This window comes from Myotis lucifugus, unplaced genomic scaffold (assembly GCF_000147115.1).
Source record: "Myotis lucifugus unplaced genomic scaffold, Myoluc2.0 scaffold_240, whole genome shotgun sequence".
Classification (NCBI taxonomy): Eukaryota; Metazoa; Chordata; class Mammalia; order Chiroptera; family Vespertilionidae; genus Myotis; species Myotis lucifugus.
In genome coordinates, this window is record NW_005871288.1 from 1,068,047 (window position 1) to 1,090,955 (window position 22,909).

At 40.2% G+C, this 22,909-nt stretch overlaps 1 protein-coding gene across 1 annotated transcript in view; it reads left to right on the forward strand.

The window, feature by feature from the left end:
- Positions 1 to 22,909, forward strand: part of GRIK2 (glutamate ionotropic receptor kainate type subunit 2) — a 552,508-nt gene that overhangs the window by 2,173 nt on the left and 527,426 nt on the right. The window contains exon 2 of the mRNA XM_014464175.2: positions 3,094 to 3,500. Coding sequence (XP_014319661.1) covers positions 3,386 to 3,500 — 115 coding nt within the window. The 5' untranslated portion in view covers positions 3,094 to 3,385. The remainder of the gene's footprint in view (positions 1 to 3,093; positions 3,501 to 22,909) is intronic.

Here is a 22,909-nt window from a genome sequence, read left to right on the forward strand (position 1 = left end):
TAAAGTGCATAAATTTCACTATTACAAAACATATAGGATCTCCTGACACCAAATAGTGTTTTTTTTTTGTTTGTTTTTTTGTTTTTTGAGAAAGGAGCAAATTATAAAACTGACACAGTTTTAAAAAGATTTAAATCTGGTCAGTGAATACTATATAATGATTTTGTCAATCCTTCATATAGCCCCAGAACTATGATGTATATTATAAGTATTGGGGAGAAACTTGTAATTGTTTAAAAATTGCCTTACTATAGGCATCTTTTACACCAAATCATTCTGTTCTAGTATTCGGAAGGTAATTTTAGGGTTTTTGTTATTGTTCCTTTCACCCTGGGAGTGAGTGACATTTAGTGAGAAAAAATGAAAATTAATCTCATTACCCTCATAACAGATGGAAATCTGCAGGTGGAGAATTCTAAAGCAATAACTAAGTGCATATTTTAGAAATGTCTTTAGCCACTGGACATCGACAACATGTTATTCAGTATTCTGAATTCTTGGTGGCCTTTCAGGATTTTTTTTTGTACTGTGAAATAAGTAGTTTAGTGTTCATGAGGGAACTCAGTTATTGTAAATGGCTTTTGTAGTAGTATGCCCTGGAAGGGGATGGCTATTGGCACATCCTGGGTATGCCAAGCAATCCCAGTAAGTCACACTGACATATACACACAACACAGTTGATAAAAAACCCTTTTGACAATGCGAACAATGCAATAATTCAAATTCACAGACTCTGTGTAGTAGAAATATGCACATTGCTACTTCAAATGGTACATTACCCATTCAATGTACCACTTTCAATGCACTACTCCAGAATAGAATAAATCTATGTCTGGAGCGCTGTCCGCGGTCCTGAAGAAAGGTTGTCTCCTGCCTTGCAGTTCAATTGGACAGGTGGAGTTGTGTGTGGTGTTGAAACCTTTCAGATTCATTGATGGATGTAAATGAATCTAATTTAGCATATGTGAAAAATTGGTTCTTTGGGGACAAATTAATAGTAAAGAAATTATGATAGACTTTTAACTGTTTAATTTACTGTGTAAGAACTTCATGAATCTGGAAGCTTGATCTTTCACTTTTCCAACTAGACATCTAATAAATAATTCCACAAAACTACATAGTTTAAAATGCTAGTTTTAAGCAGAGAAGTTACAACTGCAATGTCAAATCCATTATGTTAGCAGAATACACGAAAAAGAAGTGCCATAGTACATTTGTTTTCTCAGGTTTCATTAAATGCTAACTACACTGCAGAATTGCAGTATTTTGATTAGTCACAACATTCTATTTTCAGGTATTAGGTATAAATTATATTGACAGATAAAAAAATAAAAATATTTATTGTTTTCCTCACAGTCATTATGATCTCTGCTGGAATCAAAAAGAGAAAAGAATAAATAGGATGGAATAAATGAGACAGCAAATACAAGACAGAACATGTTGGGCTGTACATGCCTACAAGAGACATTTTAAACATGGACTGAAGGAGTCGCTAGATACCCTTAGTTTTAGCACAAGGTGTTCCTTTTAAAGTGCTCAAATAGTCAAATTTTTTGATTGAACTGCCTGCTACACTGCAGAACTAGCCATTCATGATACTTATTTTTGACACTGCAGTTATGCCTCCATCTTAAAAATAAAATCAATGCCCACTTAATGTCTTTGCAAAATTAGGTTTATTTTCAAATAAGCATTTTATAGTCATAAGAAAAAATATATTGAAGGAATCATTATGGTGGAATGAAAACATTTCATTGTGTTCTTCCTTTCTGGAGGAAAGATTACTTATATCACAATTTAAAATTAGATATTCTTCAAATAGGGCATTTTATATTTTTTCATAAGGTTTAACCTAATGCCCTGTTAGTTGGTATGAAAAAGAGGTTAATTTTAAGATACAGGTTTAGCAGTTTGCCTCTTTTGCTTCTTGATCACTTAATAATAATATATATATATATAGCAATATGTTTATTACTACCCATCTTGCTTTCACTTACTAATGTAAAATATCAGGATTAGACATTTTTATCTGTATATGCATGAAAGAGAGCATATTAACTATTTCAACAGTAAAATGTATTTCAGTAGAAAATATATTTCTCTGTACTTTTTTTCCTTGACTAAATTGCCACTTGTGAAAGCCAAGACAGTCACTGCCTGGGAACTCTTAATTATTCTGACCAGAATACTAGAAAACAATAAGGCATTTTTACACAAAGTGGTAACAATGTTGCTCAAGTCATAATCCCACATTCCACCTTTTAAATAAAATATTCCATTCCAAAAATCCTAAGAAGTTTGGGAAAAATTACTGAAGACTTTGGAGTTGGCTGCACCAATTTACATTGTCTTTTTACATATGCACAATTATTTTAGATGAGCTAAACATGGGTGGGAAAATATGATTACTTCATTTTAATCCAACATTTTCCCCCCTCAAAGGCCACTTGAAGAACCCTACTTTTATTCCTGGGTAATAATCAAGGAATGTCCCACTCAAGTTTTAAATGATTATCTTCACTTCTCCAACTGCACTCCAATCTCTGTTCATTCCTGGACAAAATTTTAAAAGTATAACTGAGACCCTCTTTTTAACCTAAACACAAATTACATTTGCAATAAATTCCTTTGTCTGACATCACTTCCTTTTTTACAACTCCTAGGCAAAGTGACTTTGACTTCGCTTGTCCTGTCGTTTATTACAATTCATCAATTGATTGTAAGAAGTCCGCTTGCATATACTAGTCACTCTCTTGGCAAAGAGTCTTAGTGAAAAGGAAAACACTTTCCCCATGTAAATAAATCCGACTTCATTCTTGTAACTGAAGGCAGCTGATCACATCGGTTGCATAATAGATATTGGGAAGCTCACTGGCAGGGAGCCTTAAGAGGCAAGCAGCTATCTCAATTTTTCTCACTTAATCTTGGCTTCACGTCAGAAGCTGTGCAGCAGTGCAGTGGAATAGGGCCTGGCAAAATCTTTGAGAGCAAAGCGCCTTTTGTGCGGGGGACTGACTGTAGCTCCCTACCGACGCCTCGGCCGTTTCCAGGGCTGGATTTCCTATTGATTTTTCTCCTCCTTTGCTTCTCCAGGCTCGCGCAGCCGGACATTGTGGGTGTGCGTGCTGGATTTCTCTCGGATGCTCCCGGACTAACATGGATGTCCCACCATCCCTTGCAGTGGAAGGTTGCTTCTTGGCGCAGTGAGTGAAGAACATGCAGCGATTGCTAATGGGTTTGGGAAGCGGAGACTCCTTCCTCGCTCTGTGACCATGCCTTGATCGTGCCTGCGGCCACCACTCGACACAGCCTCATTCCTACCCGAACCGGTAGCCTAACGCTAGATCCGGGAAGTGGGTGCCCCGCGTGTGGACACAGAAACACCATGAAGATTATTTCTCCGATCCTAAGTAATCCAGTCTTCAGGCGCACCATTAAACTCCTGCTCTGCTTACTGTGGATTGGATATTCGCAAGGAACTACACATGTATTAAGATTTGGTAAGATTCCCCATCTCTCTCTAGCTCTGGGTGTCGGGCTCCGAGGCAGCGGATGTAAACAGAGGGTTCGCACCGCCCAGCGGGTGGGCTCCATTCATCCCAACCTGTTCCACTGCGCTGTAGCCTCCGGGTTTTAAAGAAACCCCTAGGGCCCTTTATTTCATTTCCCTCCCCCCCCCCCACCCCCGCCTTTTCTTAAAAAAAATATAAATAAATAAAAGCAGCTGGAGGTTGAAGTGAGTGTCTGTGTTTGGTAGTGGTCGCGGTCGCTGCCTGACCTCCCCGCGCGCTGGGGGCGCAGCACCTTGGAGCCCACCTGTCTCCGCGGGAGCCTTCCCGGCTTGGCGGGCTGTGAGGTCCGCACGAACCAGCGCGCCAGGCTACGCACCTCTCAGCTTTCGGGGCTGATGAGTTAATACTTGCTAACTCTTAACTCTGGCGAGTTGTCCCAGCGCTTCTTCCTGGACCCGGACAGGTCCGTAAGTGAAAGGCACCAGCCCCTTTGCATTCTTTTGTCATCAGAGAGATTTTTAGGTTCATTTCACCACTAGCCCAATCCCTGGTGCCTTTAGAGGGGCGCGAAGCTCTTAAAAATATCATTGTAAGGTTGAAGGCTCTACTTAGCTGGAGTGAAGTAGCGTCCTAAGAATAGGGTTTTGTTTGTTGTTAACTTGTGAGTCCTCCTCTCCTCGGGAAGCTGTCACTCTGCTTGTCCTGGACTAGTAAAGGATTAACAGTGATGATTGGGGCGGAGGGTAGTTGTGTATGGGAGTCTAAATCTTTATTTCACTGTGGCATGATAAAAGAGCCCAGGTAGCAGTTATATATTAGGGGAATCCATTGCTTTCCTGAGGAATTGGGGTTTCCTGAGAGCACAAGGGAAAATCGAAATGTGAGACTTAAGTGGAAACACTGGTCAGAAGGTTTGCTTGGAGGAAATGAAGCCTGGGCAAAGCTCAGCTGCTCTTGATGGCCAATGGAGTTTTAGTAGGAGCAGAACTAGTCAGGGAAAGTTCCCTTAAGTAGATGAGAGAGAGAAGAATGCCAGCCCGGTAAATGCTTCCACTGTGGGCGAGCCTACTTTGACAGTTCAAGTGGATTTAGACCAAAGAGTGCAGGGAACCATAAAATCCTGAGTATGTGCCTTTGAGATAAAAGCAGATACATTAAGTCACTCAGTCAAATTTAAATCGGAGTGATTGCCTGCATCTCCTGTTATGTCAACAGCATCTTCTCTTTCCTCTCCCCATGTGCCTTTTCTATAGTGATAAAATTTATCATCTCTCTCAGGTTTTGTGGAACCAGGGTAGAAATGCTTTTCTCAAAAAAAAGGGAGCCCTACTTTCCTCTTCTCCCACCCAACACAAAGACCTGGAGCCCAGAAGGCTGGTAATGACAAAAAACAAAACAAAACAAAAAAAGACAATGGGTTATAACTGGATTCTTACTGTAGTAGTTTTCCTTCTTTTTTCCATGCCTTTAGATGGTACTTAAGCATGTTGCTGTTAGCAACAAGCGTCCGCAGGAATGCTTATTTCTTTGGATGAGATTAAACAGGTCCCTCTATCACTGGAAATGTGTGTGTGTGTTTAGCTGTTCTGTTCCAAGCATGTAAGTGCTACAATATGGTAGTTTTGCCAATATTTTGAGTAGTACAACCTACTTATTTGGAATATTGAGATCTCTTCTGAAGTGTGTTTGTGAATGAGTGTGCCTTAGTGTGTGTGCAGACTGGGTGGGGGAGGGAAAAGGAACCCTGGCAGCTGGAAAACTGAACCAGTACTCTAAAGATTTAATTATTGCTGTTCTGGTCTTGCAGCACAATATTTGCTGAATCATTAGATTGTTACATTCGCTGATCATTTCATATCTTCATATTAAAATCTTGGCGACTGTAGCAGAGTGTGTAGCAGCTTTCCAAAAGAGCTGACACACACAAAAATACATTTTCCTAGACCAGTGCTTACTAAGAATCTCCTTAAGAAGTAAGGAAGTAGGTAAAGACCTTCCCACCAGTGCCTTGATACCCTAAACCAACAGCCCAGTTTCTAAAGAACCTGGTATTTTCTCCATTAACTTCAAACACCTTCCATGTGGAGGTCCATTTTCTCTGACTTCTGACCTGAGCTGGGGGGCAGGACTGTGAACATTATAATCACTGGGACATTTATTTCCCTGTTGAGGCTACTGTGATGCAAAGGTGGGACTTTTGTTTTCGTCTGGGGAAAACATGTTTTGCGTGGAGTGTACGGTTGGCTGAACACATACCTGCCACTTTTGAGAAAGGTTATTTTCAACGTGGGCTGAAAAGGTGAACCAGGGTCTCATCCCTGGCCCTGTGCCTTGGAAGGGAAGAGGTTGGAGTTGCTCCTGGAGCAGCTGCCCCTGGACAGCCACTGGGCATGGGTGAGACCCACTGACTCTATGAGAAGGTGGCATCCAGCCCCTTCTTTCATCTCCCTCATCCACCCAGGTGTGGCTAGCAGTTGCCAACTGCCTCCACCACATCAGTGCTGTGGCAACCCCCATGCTCACCCACTCTATGTTGTCTGTCCTTTACCCCACTCCCACTCCTAGCTTCCCCTTTTCCCAGATCAGGGTACCCTTGCAGAGTCTCTCCAGTCTTCTCTCCTTTCTCCCCATCTATCCCCCTCCCCCGCCACAACACACTTTGGCACAACGACTCCCCTCTGGTGCCCCCAAAAAACTTGCACCCACTTGTACCTATACCAGAGTGCTCCCTACTTCCCCATCCCAACCTGCATGGCTCCATGTAGGGCTGCACACCGGGCCTACTCCTCAGCTGCCTCTTAGGGCACTCCTGGGCACTCCTGGGAGGCTTTGAGGCAGCCTGGGGGTCAGCCCAGGGTCAGCTCCTCAGGAGGGGATGGCAGGCTTCTCGCCTTGGGTGTGGCAATTTCTGGGCTTCACCAGCTTGGCTTCTCCAGGGCGATCACCCAGAAGGCACCTTGTTAGGAGACAAGGTGGATCTTGGACCGTTAGATAAGTCAATTCCCCCAAGGCTGGTCTGGTCAGACATTCTCCGCCAGCTTATCAGAGTGTGGAGGCCCTGGGATGCCCCCAGCCCAGCTTCTCCCCACTGCTCTAGCTTTGGGGCCCCAGTGTGCTATGTAAATGAGGCACCTTTGTTTATGGGAAGCTGCTCCCAGCCCTGCAGCTAGCCAGAGTGAGGCAGGATCCTCAAGTGGGGGCATGGTCCTCCCAGGTGAAAGTGGGTTCCGCAGGACTTCCAGATTTTTTTTTGTTTTGTTATTTAGCCCCCTTCTCTTCAGGTCTAAAGTGTGGGGAGGATTTGAAGCTGGCTCTGGATGGGGCTCTGCGCAGGGCTACCAGTCCTGCTTGGAGTTTGGGGACTTTGGCATTTGAATGCCAGGAGCAAAGACAGCAACCCAGACTTTCTCACAAACTCATGGGCAGTTTCTTCCAAGATAGTTCTTTCCAAGGAGCTGAGCATGTGGTGGGCCACTTCTTCCCTTTAGCTGTTTCAACCTAGCTTTTCTCTTAAGCATGGCAGTAGGAAGCCTTTATTAAAAGGTGTCCCAGGTGAGGTCTCCCTTCCCCCCCTCCCCGCCCCCATACAGGTCCAGGGTTTATAGCCTCCTTCCAGTGCATATGCCCAAGACAAAGGCAGCCCCATAATAAAACCCAGAGCCTGAGAAGGAACAGAAAGGGTTCCTATGGAAATCCCCCGATTTGCTGGACATCCCATGTGATCCCAGATATAAATAATTAGTAGCAGATGTACTACAACGTGGAGGAGTGTGAATGAATTGACTGAGCTTAGAAGCCGCCACTCTCAACAAGTTCTTTGAAAGAGATTTTTCTTCCTTTGGGAGGTGAAGTGGGCGGGAGGGAGGAGTGGTCTTACATCTGGAATCAGGGAAAGTGGCTCTCGGGAGGCAGGGATACAGCAGTAATAGCGGCCACTGCCTGAAACAGATAAAGCCCGAACACCTGCTCAGCTGAGCTCTGGAAAGCAGGGGAGGGAAGTCTTTCCAAGAATTGCAAACACAACGGCCACAGTAAAAAAAAAAAATCTATTTTCACATAAGTTCTCACTTATTCTTAAAGCTTCGAAGAATAACTCTGATGTGATCCATCAAGGGAGGCACACTCATTTCAGAAAACGACATTGAAAAATGATATTTTCGTCCTCCAGAAATAGCTCCCCTTTTCCATCCAGACACATGGAGCTCAACACATTTTCTGGCTTTGTGTGGTGGTCTTTCAGCAGTGAAAATGGGTTTACATGTCAGGAGACATTTCTTCAGACAGACACCTTTGCTTTTTAGTTTAATTCAAGTGATCACTGCAGTGTGTTCATTCCCTGAATTCTCACATGACACTGTTTCCACATTTACTCAGCACAGGAAAGTTACTGTGAATTGCCCCCATACAAAGGAGGAACTTGCCATGGACCAATCGTGGGGAGTCGTATTCACTATTAAATATAGTTTTGTTTAAGATAATGATGACAACCTTTGATTTTCTTTTAATTATCAAAATTTGTGTAATAAAAATGTGCTCTTTTGTGATAGAAATTCGAGTGAGAGGAATTCATTTTCTCCTGTTGTTAGAATTTTGCTGAGTTATTGTAGCACCAATTACATTTATTCCCTGGAAATTGTCAGTGTCCATTTTTTACACACCAAGTAGAAAGCAGTTCACTGTCAGTCAATGGTATTATACTTATGCCATTAATCTACTGCATCTATCCTGCCTGAATTTGTAGGAGATACTAGGTTTTCCACAGTAGGATGGTATTGAAACAGAATGGTTTGCTTTGCATTTGAGTGGTGAAGCTTTTATCTTCTATGCACTTTCAATTTTACCAGTTATTAAGGTAGTAGAAGTGCTTTAAATGAATCTTAAACCCTAAATCTTAGCATGAAAGGTAAGGTCAAAAGCTCCTGAACGGGAAGGAAGTAGGTGCACATCATCATTATTGACTGGTCTAGATTAAACACCGAAGGGGGAAATTTCAATCTGATAACGTCATAGGGCTTCCTGTTTTTCTTTGCTGCTTCTGCTGACAATTTTGTAAGGTAATTAAATTGGCTGATTGAAGTCACGGTGGTCATGGGGCGATAAAGACCATTTGGATTTAATGGAATTTAAAACAACAGAGCACTGAACACAACTCTTACCGAACAAGAATTTTAATGGCCCATTCCGGGTGCTGACTAAATAGAACGCCCTTAACAAGTTTAATGGAAAGGGCAAGGCAGATTAGCACTATATAGTCTTTATGGTTGAAGATTGGGGAATTAAAATTATCTCTTTAAAAGACTCATTAGTGCCTTATCAAGATTTAATGTAGGTTAAATAAACTTTCTTTAGACCTTCATCATATACTGTGAACCTAGGTTTAGGACCAGGTTTCAATAAGAAAATAATTTTAGAGCTAACTTATATGTCTCTCTTATTTGGAAAAAAAAAAGACATCTAACATTCTCTGAGAGTATATAGAGTGTTGAGGATAGCTATTGATGATGAATTCTTTCTTTTCTGCAACTTTTTGCAAAGAACAAATTTGATTTGACTTTTCTTTTAAAGTTTCATTATTGGTAATTTTTTCTTATAAACAAAGCTTATCTGTAGTAGAGAAACTGCAGAGATAATAAATAAATGTTCTACAGTTTCAATAGTCATAGGTATTTGATCTGTTTTATGCTGTCATCTTAATCTTGTTCTTTTTTTCTTACTGAAACTTTTGCATTGAAGGCTACCATACTTTAGTGTATTCAGGTTCCTTCTGCTCTCAGAAAAAAGGGCAGTTCCTTGCTTTACGTTGGGGCCACTAAAGGACAGTCAGTGCCAAGGTGAAAGTCAAGCTTCAGTCCCAGGAGAGATTGTTCTCTGCAACTGTTTCTTGTCTTGTGGGATTGTCTACTCAAAGTTGCTAGATCCTTTGACTATTCAAGAAAAACCCTGAACCCAAGTTTTTATGTAAAAATCACCTAAGTTTTAATTGTACATAGTTGTAAAAACTGCTTAAAAAATTCGGAGTTGACCCAACCTAAAGCACTCAGCTACCCAGGTTGGATGTGGCCTCCCCTCCCAAAGGTGACCAGTTTTCACCCTCCATCCCACCCCACGTTCCACAGGTTCTCTAAAACACATGCTTTCCTCAATCCTTATTGATCCCCAAACAAGTAAGGCTTATTTATCTCTTGCCTCACACCTTTAGGGCAAAGCACTTTATATTGCATTATTTTTAAAGTGACAATATTAGCTAATCTGATAAAACTAATGTGAGCGGCACATTAGGGAAGACCCTCAAAATCTTTCTGCAGGATTTATCTTTCATTTTATTTTTATATTTGACCTTGGAGGCTCCTTGCCATTCATAGCTGCACTCAAATGTAGCATTTGCCTATAGATTGATTTAAACCCCTTCTTTCCTTAACTAAAAACGACTTCTTTTCTGCATTTAGTAGAGAGCTGGGTCACTAAACAATAGGGCGTTGTGTAAAGCTATGAAAAGGTCTGGGAAGTTGTGACTCTCAGATATTTTCCCTACTGGTACATGTAATTCTGTCTTTCCTTTTGGTTAAGCATTTGCCCTGTTCCATGGCCTTGTTTTGAGACAAGTATATTCTGGAAGGGAGAGCACTGTAAAGTTAGGATGAGTTTATTAGATCAATCGATTCTGTCTGTAACAGAGATGCTCAGATACAAAAGAAAATATCAGATGCCCAAGGAAGTACTGAGTGATTAGCACTGATATGAAGAGGGAGGCCGAGGAAAAAGAGAGAAGCCATTTAATACAGTCTTTTCTAGATTTACTGCCAGACATCACAATGCTTTATAAATTGATCTTTTTGCTTGAATTAGTCCAAATCTTTGAGTGTATATGATTATCTTAAATAAGATGTCAGTGATATTTGTACATTGTTATTGATATATCTCCTCCCAATCAAAAGGATTTTTAAATGCTTTTCACACTCTTTTAAACCAATACCAGTAAGTTACTTTTCTGTCATTGAGCAAGTGTTTGGAAGGTGTTGCCTCTAATTCCCATTTCTGTCTCTAGCTCTGAGTCATTCACCTGTCACAATGAGAATATTGTTCAGCTCGAATGATCCAAAAAGCACAGCAAACGTTAAAGAAATATTCTGCTTTAATATAGTCATAGGCATGTGGTCTGTGTTGTGTTGTCTTTTTAATCCTGCCCCCCGTTTTTTTTAATTGAAAATTCTGTATTCAGTTCATAGCTTTCAGTGTATTCCAATCCCTCCTTGCCCAGAAGACAAGAAATGAAAGCTCTCCTAAGATGAAGAAAACCATAGACTTCTATACTACCTGAGCCAAAGGGCACTCTAGAGATCATCAAGTCTAGTATCCTCAGTTTAGAAATGAGTTGCCAAGGGCATTTCAGTAGCTTGTTCTGGTCATTACTAGTTAGTGTCAGATTTTTAGACCAAAACATGAATATTCTGTCAGCTTAGTGATATTTTCCAGTGAATTATATTATTTTCCCACTGTAGCTTCGACTCTGTGCTTTGCATCAATTTTAGGAAGAGCTGGTGGCTCCTCTAGATGTGTGTCTACTTTGTTTCCACCTTTTCTTTCATAGAACATCATCGCATAGATTATCCATTTTCTCTCTTTTTCTCTTCTTTCTTTAATTCTCTACCTCCCACTCTCCCTTGCTGCCTAGGTCTTCTTTCTTCCTGTGTCCAAAGCTTTCATCATATTCATTCATTCAACAAATAATAATTGAATACATATTATGTGTCAGGTACACAGAATTCTAAGACCCAGCTTCTGACCTCAAGGAGTTTGTTATCCAATTAAAGAGAAAGATATATATATATATATATACACTAATTAAGTGGTGTAGAAAATATCTATAATAGTTGTATAAAGGAGATTATTGTGGGCTTGCTTTTTACAGGGAAGATGAGACTCTGGCTGGGCCCTGTAAAAAACTGTGTGATTGGGAAGGAGAGAAGGAATGAGTCATAAGAGGAAGAAAAGGAAATTAAGAAAGTGAGCTTTGGGATAGGGAATAGACCAGCCCTGTCAGATGATAGATAAGGCCTTGCTTTTTCAGAGCTTGAATATTTAGGTTAAAGGATTTGGACATCTGTCTGTAGGCTCTGTAAAGCTATTGTAGGTAAAAAGATGGACTTGACTTGGTCTTTAACAAGCAGTCAAGTGGTTTCTTAGTCTGCTGCTTGAATTTTATGAAGAATAAGTGGGTCTCTTTTCTCTGTCTTACTGAAATGAAAGCAAAGGACCCATTCTTGTCCTTGATCATTGAAGCCTTTAAGAAGCTCTTGGTCTAAGATCACAGATGCTTCTTAAGTGAAATTGTGAAAGGAAATAAAGGAATAATTTTTTAAACATATGGCCAAAGGAAATGATTAAATAGGGAAAATTTTCCAGTTAATCTAAAGGATAATGCATTGGAGAACAATTTAAAACTAGTAGCTTCTTTGAGGGATACCATAAATTGCCTGCTAGGCATTCTCAGTGTTTTGTCTTAATTCTAAGAGATCTCCATTGCCTGAAACATATCTATAATATATACTACAATTATTTTACATAAAAATTAAAAATTAAATTAATTAGCCTTGGTTGGGTGACTCAGTTGGTTGGAGCATCATCCCATACACCAAAAGGTTGTGGATTTGATTTCTGGTCAGGGCACATACCTAGGTTGTGGGTTTGATTCCTAGTCTGGGTGCATATGGGAAGCAACTGATTGATGTTTCTCTCTCACATCAAAGTTTATCTCTCTCCCTTCCTCTCTTTCTAAAATCAATAAACACATCCTTGGATGAGGATAAAAAGTTAAATTAATTAAAAATAATTTTTGTAATGAGTTCATTGTTGGTAATATTTTCGAAGTCTACATGAATTCAGGACTCCAGACCCTGAATTTAGCTGTTTCAGTCATGAATTTTACTCCTAACTTTGTCATCTAGTGGCTATAAATTAGGAAAAAATACTTCTATGTCTGTAGAGTGTGTGTTATTTGCTATCCATCTAACTTCATCTAACTCCTAAAGATAATGTTGGAATTAATAGGAAAATGTGTAGAACTCTGGGCTTATTGCCAAAGAAGGACTTTTGGGATTGAAATTTTAATTGTTTATTTACTATACATATGTGGAACAAAATAAAATTTATCACTCATGTATATTCATTCAACTTCTTAAACTGTGTGTAAACATTTACAATAGTCTGTCTTTTAAAAATTATTCTCAAGTAATTTTCTTTGGAATGTACCTGAAGCTATCAGAAACAAGTTGAAAAGGATTTACTGACTAATAGAACAAATTTTTGTCTGAGTTGGTAGTTTTATAGGACAGCAAATTGATAGTTTCTTTGTTTTCTTTAAATATCAGGAATTTAATTGGCATTATCATATATCCCAGATATATGTAGGAAACAAATCTAAAAGCAAAAATGATAAGCAAAGAAATCATGCTAAGTCATATGGTTAAGGTTTTCCACTTTTTTCTCAACTGCATAGTTTTACCAATTTATGTTCACAAACATTTTCAAAAAAGTTGTACCTGATTTCATATATATATAAGCCTAAGCAACCGAACGACTGAACGGCCACTCGACCGGTTGCTATGACGCACACTGACCACCAGGGGGCAGGCGCTCAACACAGGAGCTGCCCCCTGGTGGTCAGTGCGCTCCCACAGCCAACCTCCCACAGCCTGCCAACCTCCCATGATCCCTCCCCCCGGCCGGCCAACCTCCTGTGGCCCCTCCCCATGGCTGGCCACCACACACACATAGGCCCTGATCGCCGGCCAGGCCGAGGGACCTCACCCGTGCACGAATTCATGCACCAGGCCTCTAGTATATACATATTAAATACTCACTCGAGGATATGTTTTTATTCATTTTAGCGAGAGAGAGAGGAAGAGGGAGGGAGAGGGAGAGAGAGAGAGAGAGAGAGAGAGAGAGAGAGCAATGTGTTGTAAGAAACATCAAAACATCAATAGGTTGCCTCCCGGACATCCCCATTAGGGGATGGAACCTGCGATTGCAACCTAGGTATGTGCCCTAATCAGGAATCAAACCTGCAACCTTTGGTGCACAGGATGATGCTCCAATCAACTGAGCCACCTGGCCAGGGCTGATTTCACATATTCTTTATTCTTTATCCAGCTTCCTATGATGAACTTTTAGCAATCATTCAAGTTTTGTAGACACACTGGTGACTGTATTTGATCCATTTGTGTTGATTCAGGAAAGTTTCACAAAATGCAGATTAACTACAATTGTTTGGGGTAGATAAGTGGGACTTTTCTATGGTTATGTTGGCATCTTCTATGGTTATGAGCTATCCTAGGCAGTCTTTCCGGGGCTTATTCTTTAAGGCACAATAGACTTTGGTGTCACCCTTACATCAGTAACCTCACCACTCTTCCCTAAGGACCCTCTAATTTGCCTTTGACTCTTTTTTTCGAGATCAAACCCAGCGTTGGGAGGATCAGCATAGTGGTCGATGGAGAGAAATGAAGACCCCCATCTCCTTACACAGCCAGTGGTGCTATATCAGAGAATCCAGACCTTTGACAAATTTATTCAACTTATAATACAATTTTATATTTGGAATTTTTTTAACATTTTCAAAACTTCAGAATATGGAGTTTATTAGGAAAATTTCCTGGATGTTGAGGATAGTGAGGTTTTGGATCAATGATTGCCAACTCTCAGGAGTGGGATGGAGGAGAGGAAGTCTCAAGATTTTTATGGTAATCTAAAGGAGGAATGGACTAAATGCAGATTGAAAAATACTCTCCTATCGTAAATCTGTGGGTTTTTTTGTGTGTGTTCCTGGAAGCAGTTCTGCACTGTGGTAGAGATGATGTTGGAGTATGTGAAGACATAGCCGAGTTCCTGCTTCCGGTAGGTGAAGGCAGAACAGTGTTCCATTCAGTCATCTTTTCCTGAGGATTCTGGGTTTATCCCTCAGGGAAGTGTTCTTAGAGACTAGGGGTAATTTTCCAATCACTCATCCTAGCTTGTTCTCTACAATGCATCTCTCTTCCTTTTTGTTCAATATGTCAACTATTCATTAAAATCTAATTCTAGTTTTGCTTCCTTCAAAATGTCTGTTTTAAGTAGGGATTCTGTAGACTAGATTCAAACATTGGCCAGAAAATGTGATTATATTGATGGTTTCCAAACCTTGTTTCGTATTAGAATGTAAGGAGCCTTAAATAATTTAAATTCCTAGACCCCAAATCTGGAGATTCTGTGGTTTAAAATGGGTCATTTTTCACAATCGCATAGTTTCACAACTGCATAGTCATAATACCTTTACTTTTTAAAGAAAACTCTTAAGTAATGTACTTAAAAGAAACAGAAGAGAATTCCCAGTTATATTGAGAGTCAATCACTGAGCTTGATAATTCTAAGGACTTTTTTACCTTAAAATATTTATAGTTCCTCTTTACAATAAATGTTTTTATTGATTTCAGAGAGGAAGGGAGGAGAGTGAGAAAAAAAATCAATAAGGAGAATCATTGATTGGCTGCCTTCTGCATGCCTCACAAGGGGGATCAAATCTGCAACTCTGGTATGTGCCCTGGTTGGGAATCAAACTCTGACTTCCTGGTTCATGGGACACTCAACCCCTGAGCCACACCAGCAGGGCAGTTCCTCTGTTTGTTTTTGCTTTTTGTAATATATTTTTATTGATTTCAGAGAGGAAGAGAGAGAGAGAGAGAGAGAGAGAGAGAGAGAGAGAGAGAGAGAAAGAGAGAGAGAAACATCAATGATGAGAGAGAACCATTGATTGGCTGCCTCCTGCATGCACCCCACTGGGGATAGAGCCCACAACCTGGGCATGTGCCCTGATCAGGAATCTAACCGTGACCTCCTGTTCATAGGTCGATGCTCAACCCCCGAGCCACACCAGCCTGGCAGTTCCTCTTAATGGGCACGTGCATAAGCTTTATGAACAGGCAAATGATAATATGACTAGGCTATGAAAAACAGTAAGTGACTTTTGAGATAAGCGTTGTTGCTTTGATATTTTTCATCCCTCACAGAACACACACAGTGTTGGGCTGTCAGCATACCAAAGGGCTGACTGATTCTTTAAAACCTAAGAATTTAGAACATTCATATTCACATAACCAACCCCACAGCCCAAAGGGATCTTAAACAGGTGTTGTTTTACAAATAATGTCTAAGATGATATATAGTTGTGGGACCTTTTCCTCTCAACCTCCTACTAAAAGAGCCCCTAATAGATCATTTAAAACATTTGTTGTCTCCAAATCTATCAGAAACAAATTCCAGAAGACATTTGCTCTAGTTGAGAAGACCTCAACTTAGTTGTCTTGTATACATGAAGATGGTCCAGAATCTAGGCTGCAAGCAGAGTCCAGCCTAGGTGGTATTTATTAGAAACATATTGGACAATACCGTGCCCACCCCTGCCCCAGCTCCAATGCTCTGATCATACTCTGCATTATCATTAGACCATGGTGCCAAGAGTTGAAATCTGGACATCACCTTTGTAATGAAACCAGAATGCTCTTATATATTTGTTTCAGGTGGGCATTGCCAATAATTATATATACTGCTTTAATATTAAAACTGATACTATCTTAGTCAAAATCATTGGTAACTGTTTTCAATATTTATTGCCTACTAGGTAAGATATCAGTTTATTAAGTACATTTTTATAACTTCCCATCTGGAAGACTTTATACACAGTTATGTATAGGAAATGCCTAATTCCTGGCACAATTTAAAAGTAGCACAATTATAGATTGGTTAGAGATTCTAATGTAAATAATCACACTCTGATATAATTTCAAGAGAAATATTGAAGAAACTGATTGGGTTAAATTTATTATTCCTTGGAACTTTTCTTATTTGGATTCAACTATATTTAAAAATATGTGCTTAAATTTTGTTAGTTCTTTTAAATAAAACAGTTCAGAGGGGAAATAACAATTGAGAACATGTTACTGTATAATTTCAAAAAGTATATCTGGTGGCATGCAGTCCTCTGGAAGACAAATATGTAAAAAACCTTTTATATGGCATGACTTTCACAGTAGGTTTTATTCATATATATTTATCCAATTATAGTTCTAGAAGTGCTATGCCTATAACCTTACCATTTGTGTAGGATAAATTTTTTTATGTAGGCTATGAAAAAATGTTCACAATAGGGAATAAAAATTAATACATTTACATTTATTCAAGAATACACATTTATTGTCTGTGGAGGGAGTTTCTGACTTTACTAAACTTGATGGCCACAAGTAAATGGTAATGAAAGTGAATTTCTCAAAGTACTTTGAATTTCATACATCTTTTATTTCCTAGCAGGTAGCCAGAATACATCAGCATTTTTAATATAAACAAGAACAGAATCTTAGCTAAGATTTCAAAGTATCATAAGTGAACTGTGGAGAGGATTTTAGCCCTCAATTTTTTTTTATTATTCTTCTCTACTGTGTATAAGGCTACTACACTTGAATATAAAAAAATAACTATGTATTAAGAAAATGCCCTATTTAGTATAAGTAACCTCCCTGCCTCTCTTTTGGTGTTATTTATCAAGAAAGAGAGAAAGGCTAAATTTGTTCACCAGAAAATAAAGTAATGTAAGGAGGATGCTGAGAGCTTCCTATCAACTCTTTCAGTTTTAATTCAAGTTTTATTTAAATTGCCATTCAATTTACCAAATATTCAGCATTGGTATCTGGTTCAGTTCTTTGATTATTGACATTATACAATCATTGGAATTCAAGATATAATTAAAACTTTAGTAAATATGAAAGTTTCCCTAATATATGGTTGATTGTTTATCAAAATACATTATATGGAGGTTTCTAGTGCTACTCTCATTTTTTTCCCTGATAGGCAATAAGCTGTATGTTTTTTTAATTCTGTACTTTTGTTTCCTTTTCAATATTTTATTTAAAAACCTTCCTTATTGACTTTTACTATAATAAATTGACATCTAGTTAGATATAATTTATTAAAATGTATGTGTACATGGAGAGAAGGGGGTGGGGTGGGAGGAGCACATCTAAATTATTTGAAGTGTTTGAGTACTGTATTGGTTAGGATACAGATTCAGTGACATCACAGAACCTCCCTTGCCCCCCCACCCCCCAAAAAAAATCCCCAAACAACAAGATAGGTGTTCACTTTTCTCTGGCATACAAGTCTTTGTCAGTTAATAGATGGTACAGTGGATCTGCAGCCTTCTAGGGTTCATGCTGCTTCCAAAATCTCTATTCTGGCATCTGGTATAGCCTTTCTCATGGTCTATAATGGAGCTCTAGTGATCTCTTGCACCCTCCCAACAGCAGGATGGACATGTCCTGGATGTTGCACACACCATTTTACTTCACATCCCATTGTTAGGAACTTACTTAGTCCCATGGCTATACCTGGGTGCAAAGGCAGATGGGAATTAGAGTCCTATTACAGGAAACACCGCGGAAAATCTCTGCATCTATTCCCATAGAAGACAAGGAGAAGGGATACTGAAGGACCACTGGTAGTCTCCACTACAGGCATCCAAGTAAACATTCTAGAAAGAAGCTCTTTAGAGTGTTTAACTTCATTTTTGTGGTCATGAAGGAATGCTTTGTAGCACATTTGAAAAATATGAAGAAGTGGGAAAGAGAAAATAAAACCTGTCCTAATTATGGCATTTAGCCAAAACCACTGCTATCATTTTGTTTCTATTTGCTAGCTTTTCAAAATTAAAATGAGACAAAAAATATTTTGGTTGCTTATAAGTGTAATGAATATTTATTGTAGAAAATGGAAAATATATAGAAAAATTACGAAGAAAATAAATATCACCCATAACCTCCCCATAAGTGACATGTTGAGATTTATTCTTGAATCCTACTATACATGTTTTTAATTTTTTTCACTTAATGCTTTATTGTGAATATTTTTTCTGTAATCAAGTATTTTTGTGTAACAGTTGCTGACTTTTTCTTATGTAGCTGTTTCTCATTTATTTGCTAGTTCTTCTATTACAGGGTCATGAGCTTGAACTTACCTGAGTTTGAACTTGGCTCTGCTGCCTTTTGAGCTTTATGATTGAGACATGCTGCTGCGTCTTTCTATGTTTTTATTACTTACCCGTAAAATGGCAATGGTAATATTATCCAGCCCAGTTATTCTTGGAATTAAAAGAGAAAACACATGTAGTACTTAGTGCCTAGGTTGTAAGTACCTAAAAAGTGTTAACATAATCAATCCATGAATCATTTAATCATTTAATTATTTTTTCCACAAAAAAATGCTTGATTTCTGTAATTGGTTCAGGCTCATTTAGATCTTGCTCTGTTCTCACAAGTGTGGTTGGACCCCACAGAAGTCCTATGAGGTGCTTCAGGCCATGGGGTGCCCTTTAAGAACATGAGGGCCCAAATGATCAACCAGGACTCAGTAGACCTCTAGACAGGTGCATGAATGGCAGAGTATTTCTGTGCAGTTGTAGGCCTGGCCCTCCCTGCCTGCTTCCAAGAATGAGGATGGCTCTTCAGTGCACGTTTATGTGTTTATTTTCTATTAGCTTGGGTTTTTGTGGCTTGCGATGTGGTTTCACAGAAGTCCTTTCTTTGCTTTCTGATTTGCTGAGAAAATTCCAGGTGTTTTACTTGCTAATCACATTATCATCCCTGATGCTTAATTATTTTCTGTGGGGAAATAGAATTGTTTGGGGCTTTCAGGAAATTAAATTGAACTTCAAAAGCCTCTTCCACATAACAATTAACATTTGGAAATTGGTAATTCCTCAGGGTTTGTTGCTAGCTTAGTTCACCCAGGTTTTTCTTTAAAGGGCATACTCTTCAATAGTAGATTTATTTGTTCTATTTATTTGAGGTCATATTAAAAAAAACCACAACTGGGCACGTTAAGGCTTCATAAATCCCTAGGAAAATGGTATGAAAATGTGTGGCTGGAGCCTTTGAGGCAGACTGAGGCTGTGCCCTCAGGAGTGGGAAATCAGAGGTGCTCTCCTGGGTTCTGTATTTGAGGGGAGCTTGGGAGGAGGTACCTCTTGTCCTGCTCAGAGAGTGGAAAGTGGTTTCAATGTGAGCACAGCGAAATGCCTGAGAGCAATTTACACTGTGTAAGAATGCGAACTCCACAACTGTTAGCCACTACCCCATCCTCTAATAGAGTCGATACAACCTCAGCACAGATATTTTTAGTCCCATTTTAGTAAGACAGAGATTCTATGTGTTGCCACTCCATGCCCTCCTAAACACCTCTCCTTTAGTTGCCGTGATGTGTTCTTCTTAACCTTTTAGATTGCATTTAAGGTCAGTATTTTTTGATTTGCCGGCACATGGATACAGCCACAGTAGAATCTTAATTTTTACTCGCTTCTCCTTCCCCTAAGAGGACGGGGGTGCAGAATTCTCTTTGGAATACTGCCTTGCATTTTCTTAGAGAAGAGTTTATGTTATGAGAACCACAACCTGTGGCTAATAGCCTATTATAGCCAGGAGCCCAATTCCAGACTGATCTGGAAAAGGCATGGTTGCAAAGATCAGTATCCCAGAGCCAATGTCACCACGTACAGGGTGTGTGACTTAAGGCAAGTTATTCAACCTTCTAGTCTCATTTTTCTTATTTAAAAAATAAGGATAAGTGTCCCTCAGGTATACAGTTATTTGTGGGACTTAAGTGAAATAAAATCCTTGCACTTAGAAAGCATCCAAAAGCATCCCTTCCCTTTTTATTATCCTGAAACTTTGAATGTGGAAGAGCTGTTGAACAATAGACTAGCTCTATAGTCTACAGCAGCCTGTCTGTCAAACTCAAGTTGTATGTGTTTATTGACTATTAGCTTCGGCTTTTGTGCAGCTGAGATACAAATTCAGCCCTAGGCTTTTATCCCCAGATCTGAGAGGAGGAAGGCAGGCACCGGTAATTATAGCGGTGGGGATGAGTTGCAGCTGAATTGCATAGTGTGTTAGGCTTTTCTCTGCTGCTTGACTTGGGTATTGCTATAGCGATTCTGGGACGAACAGACAATATTTTTGCAAGTGTTTGTATTTCTATTATCCAGCCCAACATAATCTTGGAATCTCCATAGACAAGCAAGAGCTCTTTTGTTGCTCTCCGGCAGCACATCAAAGGGCCTGTTTTTATGAAGTGGTCTGTGCAGAGTAGACAGTCCTTTTATGGGCTGGTACTAGATTACATATAGAGGTGTGAGAGGAAGGGTAGTTTTTCCACTGATGTTTGTAAGATCATTTAATTTATTTTTTAACCTTTATTGTTGAGAGTATTACAGATATCCCCCCCTTTTCTCCACATTGCTCCCCTCCACCCGGTTCCCACCCCGCCCCAGGCCTTCACCACGCTATTGTCTGGATCTATTTTGTTCATATATCAGCAGATATTTAGGTTCAAGTTTCCATGATTCAAAACACTACTCTGCAAAAGTGTAAGATTCCAAGCTTTGCAAATGATTGTCTCCTATTTCTTCATTTCCTGTCTCCACATTGATTGGTCAAGTGGGCAGCGGTTCACTTAATCTTTCCAAGGTGGTGATGGGGTGGTTGGCGCTTTCTGTGAAGGTGATAGTTGGGCAGGTGAGGGAGGGTGGGAGAGGAGACTCCTTTGCTGTCTCTGCTAATCCCCTTTCCTCAGTTACTGTTTGCTGCTCTTTCCCTACAGTCTCATAATGGCTGTGGCAAAGCTCTCAATCAACATAAATTAAATGAAAAATAGCTACACTCAACAGCATCTGCAAAATGACATTTATGAAATCTAAAACAAAATGCGACCCCAGACCCAGGTTACTTTCCATTTTATTTCATTTGAGCACCCGGGTCACAGGGTCACCCTGACATGCCAAGGAGATTTAAAATATTTACTGAGACGTATTAGTGTTACTTTTAATATGGTCATGTCTACATGACTTTCCTAACCTTTAAGAGCAGAGATGAGTCTCAACTATCTGTGACCAAGATAGGAAAGAAGAAAGCCTCTTATACCACTTACATTATTTTCCCTCTTACTTACCTTTCTTCCACTCATTCCTTCCCAATGATGCACAGCTGTGATGTCTTGTCTCTTTTCTTCTTCCTGAAGCTAGACAGCAATGTGGTTTTATTGCAAGGGTGGGGAACATCCGGTCTATGGGCCATATAAGGCCTGCAAAATCATTTGGCCTGGCCCTGCCAAGGCATTAGGCGTGAGTTAATTAAATGTTTGACCAAATATTATAGCAGGCTGGCTTATTTATTTATTTACTTTTTTTTTTTTTGGGGGGGGGTGGGTTCTTTATTTCTTTTTAAAAAATCTTTATTGTTGAAAGTATTACATATGTCCTCCCTTTTTCCCCCATTGACCTCCTCCATCCCACCCTTGCCCCATACCTCATGCCTTCACCACCTTCTTGTCTGTGTCCCATGGGTTATGCAGGTATGCATACAAGTTCTTTGATTGGTTACCTCCCACCCACCCACCCTTTTGCCCATTAGTAGATGAGTGTATAAAAAAAGCTGTGGTACATTTATACCATGGAATACTATGCAGCAGTAAAAAAGAAGAATCTCTTACCCTATGAGACAGCATGGAGGGACTGGAGAGTATCATGATAAGTGAAATAAGTCAGTCAGAGAAAGACAAGTATCACATGATCTCACTCATATGTGGAATCTAATTAACAAAATAAACTGATGAATGGAGTGGATCCAGAGACATGGAAGCATGAAACAGAGTGCGGAATCTTGGAGGGATAGCAGGCTAATTTTTTAGTTGATAACTTTGTATAGCCCAAGAATCTACACTAATAAAAGACAAAGATGCTAATTGACTGTACCTTTGCTATGCCCAAGCCACACCCACCAGCCAATCAGAGCGACTATATGGAAATTAACCCAACAAAGATGGCGGCCGACAGCCAAGAAGCTGGAGCAAGCAGGAGGCTTGGTTGCCCTGGCGAGGGAGGAAGCCAAGCTTCCCGCCTGCCCTGAGCCGGCTGTGGCCTCCGCTCATGGCAACAGAGTTTCAATTATAGAAGACAAATAAAATCCCAGATACCTGCTTCCAGCCAGCCTTCACTGGGAGCTTGGGTATCTGGGGGCCGTGACCAGCCTGCAAACAGCCATCAGCCCCTCACCCAGGATGGCCACACCCTCATGGGGTGAGGGTCCCGCTGGGGGGCTTAGCCAGCCTGAAAACAGCCCTCAGCCCCTCACCCAGACTAGCCAGGAACCCCAGCAGGACCCCCCACCCTGAAGGGGCTGTGGCCAGCCTGCAAACAGCCCTTAGCCCCTCATCCAGGATGGCCAGGCACCCCAGTGGGGACCCCCACACATAAGGGGCTGTGACCAGCCTGCAAACAGCCATCAGCCCCTCACCCAGACTGGCCAGGCACCCCAGTGGGGACC